General features: G+C 33.8%; 1 protein-coding gene across 16 annotated transcripts in view; it reads left to right on the top strand.

Annotated features, from left to right (window-relative positions):
- CHD9 (chromodomain helicase DNA binding protein 9) overlaps positions 1-15,399 on the top strand; it is a 272,858-nt gene that overhangs the window by 154,931 nt on the left and 102,528 nt on the right. For all 16 annotated transcript variants that reach the window (XR_005200569.1, XR_005200570.1, XM_017530098.2 and 13 more), the window contains 7 exons: positions 4,419-4,530; positions 8,465-8,611; positions 9,486-9,554; positions 9,638-9,693; positions 10,656-10,773; positions 13,911-13,997; positions 14,141-14,278. Coding sequence is in view for 14 of the 16 variants with exons in the window: in XM_017530098.2 (XP_017385587.1) it covers positions 4,419-4,530; positions 8,465-8,611; positions 9,486-9,554; positions 9,638-9,693; positions 10,656-10,773; positions 13,911-13,997; positions 14,141-14,278 (727 nt within the window). In the remaining 2 variants the exon portion in view is untranslated. The remainder of the gene's footprint in view (positions 1-4,418; positions 4,531-8,464; positions 8,612-9,485; positions 9,555-9,637; positions 9,694-10,655; positions 10,774-13,910; positions 13,998-14,140; positions 14,279-15,399) is intronic.

The raw sequence follows: 15,399 nt of genomic DNA, 5'->3' as shown, positions 1-15,399 counted from the left end.
TAGAGACGGGGTTTCACCATGTTGACCAGGATGGTCTCGATCTCTTGACCTCATGATCCACCCGCCTCAGCCTCCCAAAGTGCTGGGATTACAGGCGTGAGCCACCACGCCCGGCCAGTCATTTATAAATTTTAAAAAATATTTGAATATCTGCTTCTCATTTCATTCAAGTTTTTAATTCATTGGGATTTGAGTCTTTAAGCAGCCGCATAAGATATTGCATCTAAATGTGCATTCACGTAATTCATTTAGCTTACCGAACATTGAGAAAATAACTTTTTAAGCAATATATGAAGGATATTAATAGGCAATGATTTCCATTTCTTAGGAGATTGTTATTTAAACAAGTACTTTCTCTGTGTGTTGTTCTCTTCTACAAACTAGTTGAAAATATACATTTAGGTTGGAGATTGATAGCAAGTAGGAGAAAGTATCAAATATGTATTTTTACTACCCAGTTTTATTTAGTATTGTCCCTGACTTTGCCATTAAAAATCATCTGCACCATTGCCTTAGGATGTAGCAAATATTTAGAAGCAGAGTAATGGATTTCGTTAGGAGGAGGTTCTTACTGGGAGAGGCATAAGAGGGCGTTTCTGGGAAACTAATAATGCCTTGTTTCTTGACTGGCTACACAAGTATTTTCAGTTTGAAAAAATTGATTGAGCAGTACTGTTATGTGTGCACTTTTCTGACTTTACATTATACTTTAATATTAGTAGACTTGCACTGATAGGGTTATGGAAAATGAGAGATTGGATTGGGGGGGCATTTTGAGGTTGTGATACCTATGAGATACCCATATGGATATGTCTAATAAGCGATTAGTTATTGAATGTGAAGCTTAGGGAAAAGATCTGAACTAGAGATAAGAGATTTGAGGATCTTTAACTTCTAGGCGGTAGTTAAGAATAGATTAAATGAAATCTCTCAGGGACAGTATATAGAGAAGGAAGATGGCTGAAAACAGAACTTTGAGAAAAACCAAAGTTTAAGGGGGTGACAGAGAAGAGTTGTCAATGACCGAATCCAATGGAAAACTAACATTCAAAGAGTAGATACAGGAATAAGAGCCAAAATTTAGTAAAAGCAAGTTTAGTGAGAACCAGAAGAGTCTTGTGTCGGGGAGCCAAGAAGGGTGCCACAAGGAAACAGTTATCCGTTACACATGAAGACTTTTTAAAGTTCTGTTGGATTTGCCATTTTAAAGGTCTTTTGAGTCCTTAGGCATGAGGAGTTCAGGCTTTGGAGTGAAGCATATTTGGTTTCTGTCTCTATTCTTACTACCTATGTGACTTTGAACAAGTTATTTAACTTCTCTAACCCTCAATTTCCTCTTATAAAATAATAGTACTTGCCTTTCAAAGTTGTATGAACATCAAGTGAGAGAATGCATATAAAGTCAGCACAGAGGCTGACTCATAGTAAACACTGAATAAATGGAAGCTGTAAATATTAAAAGTAGTTTGTAAGAGTTGAGATTTTAGTGGGTTGAGGAATGAAACGGAAGTGACTCTTGAGAGCTGTGGATACAAAGGAGGAAGAACAAGATCATATGATATGTAACAGTAAATATAGCCTCAAGGCAGATTTTTATTTTAGGAAAGAAACTAGAGAAGGAAAGGGGACTAGAACAGAGAGGAAGTAAACAGTGAAAGTGGCAAGAGGGAATGAAGTGTAACTATGGTTGGTTCCTTAATGTTGCTTCGGAATATCTTTGTGTTTCCTCTGATTTCCTGCTTCCAACGTAAGCTGTATTTCTTACTGTTATTTGCTTTCTTCACATATTCAGAACAGTGCAGGTGAGACACCAAGTAAGAATTTCCATTATTCTGTTGAATGTAGTAATCATACCAATACAAGAATAATATAGGGAAAAATCATTCTATAACTTTTTCTTGCCTCAAGCCTAGTCATCCAGTCAATAACTGAGTCCTGTTGGTTCTGCTTTCACAATAAAAAGTTATATCTTTCTTTACCTCTTCATCCACATTCCCACAGATCTAGATTACACTCTCTCCTCTGAATTGTCATTTACCTTATCATTGGTTTCCCAGCCGTGCATTTCACTTCTTTGTCATCACATTACCCCCCTGCTTACAGTGCTTATATCTTGCAAATGCTTTATTTTTTCCATTTATTCAAAATAAGTCACTACGTATTCATTAAACATTTGTTGCCAGTGATGAACAAGACAGATTCCTTTCAAATTCCTGCTCTTAAGAACTTAAAAGTTGGCCTTAAAATGTAAACTATTTGTGTGTCTGTGATCTTCACCCTTTCTGGTTACCCAGCTGTCTGCTGCCTCCTTCTGGGTACTCTTTGTGTTCCTGTCATATTACCACTGAATATTCTCCTTACTCTTCTATGGTATTCATTCCCCTGCCTGGAATGTACTCTACCACTTCTTTCACTACCTGTTAAACCTCCTTTCATCATATTAGATGTTATCTATTATGTAAAGCCCCCTTTACTCTTTTTTTTTTTTTTTTTTTTGAGATGGAGTCTCGCTCTGTTGCCAGGCTAGAGTGCAGTGGCGCGATCTCGGCTCACTGCAACCTCTGCCTCCCGGGTTCAAGTGATTCTCCTGCCTCAGCCTCCTGAGTAGCTCGGACTACAGGTGTGTGCCACCACACCCAGCTAATTTTTGTATTTTTAGTAGAGACAGGGTTTCACCATGTTGGCCAGGATGGTCTCAATCTCTTGACCTCGTGACCTGCCCGCCTTGGCCTCCCAAAGTGCTGGGATTACAGGCATGAGCCACTGCACCCGGTCTCCCTTAACTCTTTAATAAGCGTGGACACTTCTTTCTTTGTGTTCACATTGCATCCTGTGCTAACCACCACTTTAGCATTTTAGCTGTGATCATAGTCTAATTATGATACTTTAAGGTTAGGAAATGTGTCACTATATTTTCAAATCGTAGAGCCTAGGAAAGTGCTTGGCATATAATAATTAGAAGTTGTTAGCATTAGTCGAGAAATTATTTTGTATCAAGACTGTGCTAGGAGCTAACATACATTGTCTCACTTAATTCTCAGCAACAGTAGTTACTATGATATCCCTATTTTCCAGGCAAGGAAACTAAGGCTAAAAGATATCAAGTAATTTGCCCAGTGTCTCACAGATAGGTACACGATGGAATCAGCGTTTAAATCCTTGACCCTGTGATATCAAAGTACATGCTCTTAACCTCCAAATTCTCCTACATTAATAAATAGTTGTTGAAAGAATTCTGATATCTTTTTGATAAATCATATCCGAAAGTATTTGGGATATTTTCAGTTTTTATAATACAGATATTTAAAATAGTCTATTGCTGATTAATAATTACTGTGGTTTAAGATCATGCCCCTGCATCTGTTGAAGCAGATAAGAAACGTGAGAGTTACATATTTATACCTCTCATCAAGACAAAAAAAACCCACTTCCTATTTTAGATAGCTCCATCTGGTGTGTATGTATGTAAATATCAATATATATAAACATACATATATAAAGATATACTGACACATACATGCTATAGGATTATAAAACATAATAGTTCTTATCCTTAGGAATATAGAGTACAGCTAAGATAAGCCTTAATATAAATGAAAGAATTAATGAACAACTAATTGTTAAAGTGTCTTAAGTAATTTTCTACTGTAAAGTAGAAAGAATTACAGGCTTTTAACGAATAGGGGGATTCAAGGATAATAAGTGGAATTTGAATTTAATAGGAGAAAAAAATCTGTCATTCCAAATCTGCAAGATAAAATAAATACAGTTATGTCACCTCATATTTTTCCTATGAAAAGTAATCTTAAGCCTAAAAAACAAGTGATAAGACTTGACTGCCTTTTTTTTTTTAACCCACTAAATATATTTATTTATTTGTTTGTTTGTTTGTTGAGATGGAGTTTCACTCTTGTTGCCCAGGCTGGAATGCAATGGCACAGTCTTGGCTCACTGCAACCTCTGCCTCCTGGGTTCAAGCAATTCTCCTGCCTCAGCCTCTCAAGCAGCTGGAATTACAGATGCCTGCCACCATGCCTGGCTAATTTTTGTATTTTTAGTAGAGACAGTGTTTCACCATGTTGGCCAGGCTGGTCTCGAACTCCTGACCTTAGGTGATCTGCCCACCTTGGCCTCCCAAAGCACTGGGATTACAGGTGTGAGCCACTGCACCTGCCTTAGTTGACTGCCTTTTTGTGTTTAGAAGTACATTAATTGTACTTCCAAACATAGAATTGAATGGTGTTTGTTCCACTAAAATAGAGTTTATGTTTTGAAAATGTGAACATGGATTTCAGGATAGTTATCATCCTTTGTTGGACATGCAAGTGATATAAAGTGGGAAAGTTTGTCATGACAATCTTAATTAAATAGGAAAATTCAAAGAATTCTTACTTTTTATTCTTTTCCTCTTGAAACAGCAAACTCATTATTACATTGGGTAAGAAACAAAAAAGAAAGAATGAGTCTTCAGATGAAATATCTGATGCAGAGCAGATGCCACAGCATACATTAAAAGATCAAGACTCTCAAGTGAGTATTACAACTTTTTTCTAGAAATAAAACACTATTAGAATTATTTAGTTAGCATAATATTGCCTTGTAGGTATTTACACTTTAGTTTAGAAGTAAAAATACATTTTGTAGTATGGTAGAAATTGTAAGGTAGCATTATTACAATATGCTCCTGGTAGTATTACCATAGAATATTAGATGTGGGAGGAAACTAACATATCCTCTCCAACCCCTCATTGTTCAGATAATGAAACTGAAGCCCAGATAGGTTAAGTAACAATACAAAGTCCTTGATGGCTTTTAGCATAGAGGAGTATTTAATAATATTATCCTGTGCTTGCAGAGTACTTTTGAATGAACTTGATGGACATAGTAATTTTTTTAATCACATACAAACGACAGAGCAATAGATTGAATCATTCCTAGAAATAATTCCTTTGATCTGCTTCTGTGAAGAAAAGATAACTGATTATATTAAAAATTCCCTAACATAGACAGAAGAAATACTGTTGCATTTTGCCTTTTTTTTTTTTTTTTTTTTGAATAGGTGGATATTCAAAATAACTCTGTGAAGTTAAAATTATATATAGTGAAGGTCATAATAATTCAGGCCACCCTCTGCTCTCTAATAATTAAAGTATGACTGTAGGCCGTAGGGGTGGTGGCAGTTGTGAATTATGGGGCCAGAAAGCCCCTGAATGGCCTTTCTTCTTCCTTATGCAGCTTCTTATCCAATGGGAGAGTAGTGGCTCAAGGCTCCTGGGCTGCTGCAAGAGTTGAGGTAAGGGCAGTGACTGAAGCTCCTTAATATTACATGGCCTGGCTTTTTTATCATATGTTATCCTTAACTTAGGCAAACTTACATTTAATTTATACCATATGATTAAATTTAGTTAAATTTTTTGCTGGAATAATGCTGGCCATTTTTCCATTATGTAATTACCAAACAATGAAATGGTAGGCTAGGTCAACATGAACATTTCTTCCATGTTTTTCACTGTAGTATTAGGTTGTTTTGACAGGTGTGTTGCTTTAACACACACACAGAAATGGTGAAGGTAAAAATATTTTCTAATAATTATAAATCTATATTATTGATATATTTGATTGTGTCATTATATAAATGTTGAAAAGGTCTATGTAGCTTTCAACCACATTGGAAACTAATTAAGGTTTGGAATCAGGTAGAAATCTAAAAATGTGATTTGGTATTTAATTTTGTTACCTTTAATCTTAATAGAGAATATCCCAGTAGTCCACCTATATTTAGAGACCTAAATTAAAAAGAAAAATTCTCCTGTAACAGATTATACTATTAGGATTATTATAGGAAACAAGTTCAATATTAAAATAGTGAAGTAGTATATTAGTCATTTAAAATATGCTTCTGACCTCCTATGTAAAGTGCTATGGGCTGATCTGTTGAAGCCATTAAGACTTAAGAAGCTGAAAATAAGAAATTAGAAGGGACAATTTATCAAGATTTTAAGTTGTGCTTTAAAAAACATCATGGAGAAAGAAAAAGCACATGCCAAAAATGTGGACATCAGATTCTTTTTTATGTTTTTAAACTAGTAGTGACATATGGCAGAGAAAGATAATTGGTAAGATGATAACTTATTTGGCTTTACCTAACTAATGTGTAACTATGTACTCTAGTGGAATATAATTTATGGCAAAATCTATAATCTTATAATTCATAAACTTTTAAATTAATCTGTTAGACAAAGTCTTTGCAGGATGAGGGAACGGTTTACAATAAGTAGCCTTCATTCTATCTGAATGCACGTTTGTGAGCTTAAAAGATTGAGGTCACACATTTACTATTTACTAAAAACTGAGTGAGTTATTTCTAAGTATAATAGATGTCTAAGTGACCACAAAGGAAACTAATGCTGAAAACCTCTAACAGAATTTTTTAAAAATATACTGAACTATTCTCACATTTCATTATTTAAAAGTCATGCCTAATAAGACATTGATAATATGTGTTATTGTTAAAATAATAAATGTCATAGTTGTTTATTAATTAAAACTATTCTTGAACGTTAAGATCTATACGGTGCCCATAACAGAATTCTAAATATTCTTTTAGCCTAGTGTTAGAAATCCATAGAATTCCCCTCTTCTAGGGAATAATAAGTAATTCATATCCTTTTGCAAATAGGATAAAGGAAAATTGGGTTTCTAGTAGCCCTTTAATTAGAATTTTTATATGCCACCAGGCTGTGTTACTTTGAGGTTTGAAATGTCAATGTCTTCATGGCCAAGAGACATTGACCCGTCCTACATGAGGCATGGTGTTATCTAGTACATTTGGCTGACCATATGAGTGCCTTTCTTTCTCTCAGTATTTTACTATTCACAAGAGAAAGAGGCAGAGGCATGACTGCATGTATTTCGTTTGTCACCAAACTGAAGCAGTGACTCAGCCATTTTTGTCATGGCTATGAAGGTAAATTAAAGACCTGCCAAATAGAAGACAGGCAGAAACCAAAAGAACTTGTGGTTTATTTTGCCGGTTCCATTTTTTAGAAGTGTCATGAAGTTACTAAATATATAGAAGAAATTTGACTAGAAAAAAGAAGAGACGGCCGGGCGCGGTGGCTAAAGCCTGTAATCCCAGCACTGTGGGAGGCCGAGGCAAGTGGATCACGAGGTCAAGAGATCGAGACCATCCTGGTCAACACGGTGAAACCCCGTCTCTACTAAAAATACAAAAAATTAACTGGGCATGGTGGCGCGTGCCTGTAATCCCAGCGACTCAGGAGGCTGGGGCAGGAGAATTGCCTGAACCCGGGAGGCGGAGGTTGCGGTGAGCCGAGATCGCGCCATTGCACTCCAGCCTGGGCAACAAAAGCGAAACTCNAAAAAAAAAAAAAAAGAAAAAGAAAAAAGAAGAGAGGCATTTGCCAAATATTGAGCAATAGAACAGTTGGTTGAGATGCCACTACCCCAATGAAATGTCTCTACCCCATGAGATTATAAGGGAAATTTAAAATACACCTAAGCCCTTTGGATTTTCAAACGAACCTGAGTTTTTATCTTTACTGTAGAAACACCAAAGAGATGTAACTTTGCTTTTGTTTTTCAAGTTTTCCATGAAATATAAAACTTTTGAAACAAATATTAGATATTTAGGGAGGTAAGTAAAACCATGTATATTTGATTCCAGATTTAAAATTACTTAGATTATTTAAAAATTATCTTACTACATGTAATACTTTGTAAAAGGCTTAATTTTGTTTGATAATAGTGATGTTCTTTATATTTAAGGAGAGCTACTAAAGTTAGTAAAACAGTTTCTTCATTCAAATTTAATTATTTGGTAGATTAAATGCCTTCTTATTTTGTGCATTTCTTTTTAAATTTTTTTTTTCTGCTTTAAACACAATTTCACGTGCTTTGGCAAATACTATTTAATTTATTCTTCTGGATTTATATCCCCCAATTAATTATTTACCCAATATTTATCTGATACACTTTTTAGGTTTGGGACTAAAACTGTTAAATTATTAATAGTTTAAATATTTATTGCCCAAACTATGAAATAGTTAAATAAAACAAATATCTTTTTATTCTTAACAATAGTTCCTAAAGAAAAGTAATGCAGTAGTAAAGGTATTACTAATATATTTTGCCCAACCTGTGAAATAATACTTTTACAAAAGAGAGATCTCTTTATTTTTAATGATTTCCAAATTAACATAATAAAAGTATTACTAACCTTTGTTGTTTGAGATTGTAGGAAGTAAAACTGTAGGAAGATTGTAAGCCTGTGGCAAACAGCGAATTATAATCTTCCTCTAAATAAAACAAAAGAGGAAAAAATGAGCATTGAGTGTCATGTTGAAAATTTAATATACAAAATTGCCAGCTCTAGGGGTAATTATTTTTAAAATCTTTTCTTCAAAATAAATTACATAAATCTGATCCTTGTGGTTCATTACAGAAAAGAAGATCAAATCGACAAATTAAAAGAAAAAAATATGCAGAAGATGCAGAAGGGAAGCAATCTGAAGAAGAGGTGAAAGGCTCTATGAAAATTAAAAAGAATTCAGCTCCTTTACCTGGTGAACAGCCTTTACAATTGTTTGTGGTAAGCGTATTTGGGATTATGACTGCAAAACGTTTTAAACTGACATAAATTCTATAAAATACTTGGATTATTTTTCTTCCTAAAAATTGCTCCAACTTATACTTCTGGATTCCATATTATTAGTTAATATAGCCACTCAAATTAGAAACCTAAGGATTCACCCTCTCCTCATTTTCCTTTGCCTCTTCATCCAGGTTGTCACTACACTTTCTGCCTCCTAAATATATGTTCTTGAAATCCTTCAAAGTATCTATTCTGCAGAATATTTCTAAATTACAAGTCTAATCACATTATTTTTCTACTGAAAACTCCTCTTTCCTAAATCTTACAAAAATAACGTTGCCTTTTTAGCACAATGTGTAAACCCCTTTGTGTGGTGGATTCTCTGGCTTCATCTCCTGCTACTTCTCCATAAGCACTGAGTCCTCTCTTTTATGAACACATTTGCCTGAACGCCACATGTACTTCCCTCTTCTATAATTTTAAAATTATAAATCCCCCTTATCTGCATTACGAGCCAACCACTCAGCCACTAGCTGAGTACCTTGGGCAAGTATTTATTTAACTATGCCTAAATTTCCTAATCTGTAAAATGGAAATGATAATAATGAAGACAATAGATTAATATGCAAAATGCTTAGAATAATGACTAGTACATTAAAAAGCACAATATGTTTGCTACAAAGATGATGCAGATGATGACGAGGACAATAACGATATATTTTTTCCATTTTTGTCTTTCTAACATGTAACATGGAGTCTGGCACATATGCTATATATGTTTGTTGAATTGTATGTTCGTAAACATACAAAGTGGCAACTGAAAGATCTTTCAGAATATGTTCCGTCATTATTTCTTTCCTCCCTCCCATAGGAGAATCCGAGTGAAGAAGATGCTGCAATTGTAGACAAAATTCTCTCTTCTAGAATTGTAAAAAAGGAAGTAAGTAGTAGTACATTACATTTTACACTTCATATTCTGTGACCTGTTTAAAAGAGTCACCATTACTGATTTTCTTTTCTTAGATATCACCTGGAGTGATGATTGATACAGAAGAATTTTTTGTAAAATACAAGAATTAGTAAGTATCTGAGTTAGAAAAATAAAGATGTTATTTACATATCAATTAATATATTTAATAAACTAAATAAAATTATGGCTTTTATTTTATCCATATTTTATGATAATTTTTATTATTTAATACTTGTATAACTTAATCATTAAAAAGTAAAAAGGGTCCATTTGAAAACCTTTCATGTTAAAATTGAATGTTTTTTTTCAGCATATGTTAATTAGTAACATCAAATGCAGAAATCTTTATAAAATATGCTTTTATAATTTACAGACAGCATTCATTGTATTATTGAACTTTTCAGATTTCATTATTCTTATAAAAGACATTTCTAATCTACCTATACTCTCAGCTATTCTGAAGGTTGATAGAAGAGGATCTCTTGAACCTAGGAGTTTGAGGCCAGCCTGGGTAACATAGTGAGACTTCGTCTCTTTAAAAAAAAAAAATTTTTTTTCCTCATCCTTAGGTTTTTATGTCAGATGCATACAATGTGATGATCTGACCTTAAAGTTTTTAATTTTAATTTTTGATATAGGTTGGTTAACCTATAAGAGTCTCTAACTGGGGAAAAAATCACTTACTCTTCTTTTTGTGTATTTTCCAACTTTTTTTTATACCTCCATGAAAGCATTTTAAATCACATTCGTTTCAAGACAAGTTAGCTTTCTGATCATGACAAAACTGTTATAGGGAAAAAAACAATAGAAAAGTCACACCTTGCTATTGTATTTTTGATCATTTTACTGTTCTGTTTCTATATGGCAAATTATATACCTTTAGACCATGAACTCCTTAGCATGTAGTGATCACAATTATTTTATAAATGATATGAATTCTTTAAAATTAAACGATAAACTACCTATTTGTAAAGTTGAAGATAATATTTTATATTGGATGTTATGATTTAAAATACATCTTAAAATGGCTATCGGTATCATTCTAATATATGGCTTTTATAAAAATTTTAGCTCCTATCTTCACTGTGAGTGGGCCACAGAAGAGCAGCTTTTGAAAGATAAAAGGATCCAGCAGAAAATCAAACGATTCAAATTGAGACAAGCACAAAGAGCACATTTTTTTGCAGACGTAAGAAAAAAAGACTATTATGTGTTGGTCTCTGAACACATGTATTATTTATCAAAAATTATACATTATTTTAATTCTTAGACTTCCAGTGTTGATATTTGAAAACAAATACTACCTACATATAGGATTTTTCTCTTCTCAAAATTAGCTTGGAAACTAGCTGAGACAGGAACACTGATAATGGTAGATCATGCTTGTATTTTTAAACTAGCATGTATTTCAATACTTAGAGTTGAATATGGGTATGGTAATACTACCAAGAATATATCAGCAAAGTTATTCAAGTAGAGGACGTGATAATCTAGCAAGTTAATAGAAAATACGATTTTTCAGTACATGAAATATATTGCATATTTTCTATACCACCTTCATGTATGTGAACAGACCCTCACTGAAAAAATTTATTTACCTCTTTAGGCCTCACTAAATGGTCCGATGTTCTTTCCGATTCCATGTTTTTCTAATAGATTCCTTTTAGAGCAGTTTTAAGTTCATCTAAATGTTTTTAATTTGAACTTTATTTTAAACAGAGTAATCACAAAAATAGTAAATGAATTCCCACATTTATTTTAACTAGATTTTCCAAACGTTAACATTTTACCATGTTTGCTTTATCATTTGTATTCATTCTCTCTGTCTCTCTCTCTGTGTCCCTGTCACACACACACACCTTTTTCTAAACCATTTTAATGTTGCAAACACTTTAGTATATATTTTCTAAAAACAACTATAAACTTTCATAAAAATAGTAGAACTAAAATTGATGTAGTACCATTATCTCATCCACACACCTTACACGTATTTCACTAATTGTTTCACTAGTGTTTTTATAACAAAAAGAGTGACTGTGTGTGTGTGTGTGTGTGTGTGTGTGTGTGTGTATTTATCTGGTCCAGAGTCTAATCCAGCAGCACATATTGCATTTAGTTGTAATATCTCTTTTAGTCAGTCTCTGTTTTTCATTTCTTGGACATTTTCAAGGCATACAGCTCATTAATTTTGTAGAATCTTCCTCAATTTGGGGTTGTATGGTGTTTCCTCGTGATCTAGGTTAGGCATTTTTAAAAAGAACACCATAGAAGTGATGTTTTATTCTTCTAGTGAATGACATAAGGTGTACGTGATACCTATCTACCCCAGTACTGGTGATTAATCACTAGATTAAGGTGGTATCTGCCAGGTATCTTTACTACATAATTACTATTATAATTATTAAATTCACCTCAAAAATGTGGGCTGGGTATGGAGGCTAATGCCTGTAATCCCAACACTTTGGGAGGTCCAGGTGGGAGGATCACTTGAGCCCAGGAGTTTGAGACTAGCCTGGCCTACATGTGAGACCCCCAACTCTATTTGAAAAAAAGAAAAAAAAAAAGGATGATCCTAATGACCTGTCAGTTTACGAATGCTGGGAGATCCTCCGATCACCTTAAATATCTGTCATCTGTTTACTGTGATCTAGAAGTTCCTGACAAGCTGAAGATTTTAGAATTACTTAATAAATAATCATTAAATTTTACTAAGACTAATTTTTCTCACCTAATTCAGGTACAAAACATTAAATAATAGCTATGAAAAAAAGTTCTAAATCAGTTTCTTTTTGTTTGGTTTTTAATTTTTTTTTTTATTTCCATAGATTATTGGGGAGCCGGTGTTGGTTAGTTACATCAGTAAGTTCTTTGGTGATGACTTAGAAGATTTTGGTGGATTCATCTGTTTTTTTTTTTAATTGGGGTATATCTGACAACAGTTGCATATTTGTAGGGAACACAATTTGATGGGTTTGATAGACATGTGTATTGTGAAATAATCACCTCAAACTAATGAACATATCTGTCACCTCAGATACCACTTTCTCTTCTTTGTTTTAATCTTAAAGTATTATATCACTATTCTGGTGTTGGGCAGTGTTCTTTGTTTCTAGGTATGTCCTATACAAAAACAATGGAAATGAAAATATCACTTAGATTTAAGATAGCAAAGAGAACTAAAGGCAGAGCCATGGAGTACTACATTAACAGGTTAAACAAAGGAGGAGAGGCAGCAGAGAAAGCTGAGATGGCTGTTGGAAGTAAGACTTTGAAAGAAGAGTAGAAATTGGCCAAGCAGACAAGAGAAGGGCAGAATCTAAGTCAGAAGAGAGAAGAATGAGGGTGAACACATAGAGGTGTGACAGAAGATGGAGTTTGGAAAAAAACATGTTTTTGTACTTTTGAAGCATGGAATAAGGGTTAAAGTTGTGGCAAGATGTTAACGTTGTAGGAGATGAGACTGGAGGAAAAGATACAATCTCATCTGTTCCACAAAAACTGATATGGACCTACCTGATCCCCAAATAGGGGAGAGTCATTTGAGAATTTTTAGTCTGGGGGCAATGTGTAAAACATTAAAGGGAGGTGAGAGAGTAGTTAGGATTATTTGTAAAGGTTTAAATAAGAAGTGAGGATGAGGAAGGAGAAACCAATCTCAGTTACAATTAAAAGCAGAATCTGTACAAATTGGTGACCAGTTAGAGTTAAAAGTAGAATCTGTACAGATTGGTGACTTACTAGGTGTAGAGGGTAAAGAAAAAGAAGGAATCTAAAATGACTTCCCCATTTCTGACTTGTGTCACTGAGTGTGAGCTATGGAGAGGGAGCTGTGTTACCATTAACCAGTTAGAAAATGCAGGAGAAGTTATGGATTGAAGAGTGAGTGAATGCAAATGAGTTTAAGGTACCTCAGTAGAGTTTGCAGTCCGCGCAATAAGTGGGTCTTGAGCACAAGAACTATCAGGTAAAGATGAAGGGTGTGTGAGACAACTGAGAAATGAGCATACAGTGGGATGTGTGGTCTTCAACTCTTGCAGCCTGAGGAAAGGAGTAAAGGAAAGGTATAGAGGCTGCTTTCAGCAATTTTTTAAAGCACGTATCTTCTGGAGTACCTTATTTTTTAGTGTTATTTGATTGGTTTTATTATTGATAACATTATTCATGATATCCTAGATATCATTTGGAAATGAAAATAGAAGAATTCCATTTATTGGAAATTTCATTGAAATCAAACTTATGAGTTCTATAGTGAAATGCTAGTAAATTTGTCCTTACTTTCATCATTCCTCTTTGTCAGATATCAATTAAGTTACCTTTTAATTTTAGATGGAAGAAGAACCATTTAACCCAGACTACGTTGAAGTAGACAGAGTATTAGAAGTCTCTTTTTGTGAAGATAAGGATACTGGTGAGGTAAATATTTGGTAAAAATATTTTTTAACTAAGAAAAATCTAAAACTTTCCAACTATTGAAACCTAGTACTTTGTTCTCTGTTTAAACTATTTCTTGTTAGTCTCTTTTTCAAAATAGTAAAATGAAAACAATTTTTTTACAGCCTGTTATTTACTACTTAGTAAAATGGTGCTCATTGCCATATGAAGATAGTACTTGGGAACTAAAAGAAGATGTAGATCTTGCAAAAATAGAAGAGTTTGAACAACTGCAAGCTTCAAGGCCTGATACAAGACGTTTGGTAAGAACCTGTTTTAGACAGCTTTATAAAATCTTAGCACTTGTTTATGTAAGTTACGATATTGCCGATAATTATGTAATGTTTTACTTTCATTTCTTTCAAACAGGCTTGTTACTATGTGAGTCTAGTTTTGGGAGCCAAAGCTAAAGAGGGAGTTTATATGTGAAAAGACAGGAGCAGTTTCCTTTTTGATTAGCACCAGAGTGAGGAAGGCTGCCCTGATAAACATGGAGATGTGAAGTAAGAGAAGGAAATGAATTAAATATTCCATAGAAGAGATCATATTGTTTTATAATAACTATTTTCTGGTCTCCCTAATATTATTTTCTGGTCTTCTTACTTTATTTTCCAGTAATGCTCATAGGATGTTAACAAAGGCATATCAGTTTACTCCCGTTCCTTTTATCTTCTAAATGATATTCCTTGAACCAGGAAACAGAAGTGTCACTTAATTAAGAGAGGAGTGAATCAAAGAGTGTTGTAAAAGAGAAAGATTTTCTTTTGGGATGGGGACTATGCCTTAGTGGTAACATTAAGCTTTATTGAATAAGCTATGTCTTTAGATCAGCGATTCTCAGTCAGAGGTGCATAAAATCTCTTTTAGAACTTCTCAAAAATTAGAGATGCCTTAGGTATATGGTATAGTCTTTGGTAAAGGAGGCTCAGCCAGTAGAATTAATCCCCTTAATTAATATAAAATTGATGACAACTAGGCTAGTCTATCATGGTTGAATAATGTGGGAGTTGTTTTTTGGGTTTTTTCGTTTGTTTGTTTTGACCAATATCTTGCTGTTAAATAAAATAGCATATAAGTCATGTAAAGTATTTTGAGATTCTGTAAATGAAATTTTTCCCTGACCCAAACTAATGAAACATCAGTAGTGATTGGATTGCTGAAAAGAAGCTATACAGAATATGATGTAATGCAGAAATTATTTTAAGCAGCAATTAAAATATATGTTCATTATTTAATGTTAATTGGCTACCACTTAAAAAATGTTTTCTTTAACAAACACTTATCTGTATAAAGTAGCAGCAGAGCTTCAATAACCAGTCTTGTTCTCAGCATACTGATAGCCTGTATTTTATTTTTTTATTTACAATTACCATACGCTTACCTG

The sequence above is a fragment of the Cebus imitator genome, unplaced genomic scaffold (assembly GCF_001604975.1).
Source record: "Cebus imitator isolate Cc_AM_T3 unplaced genomic scaffold, Cebus_imitator-1.0 Scaffold63, whole genome shotgun sequence".
NCBI classification, from domain to species: Eukaryota; Metazoa; Chordata; class Mammalia; order Primates; family Cebidae; genus Cebus; species Cebus imitator.
The sequence above is the reverse complement of the archived record's forward strand: the minus strand, read 5'-3'. Positions and strand labels throughout refer to the sequence as shown.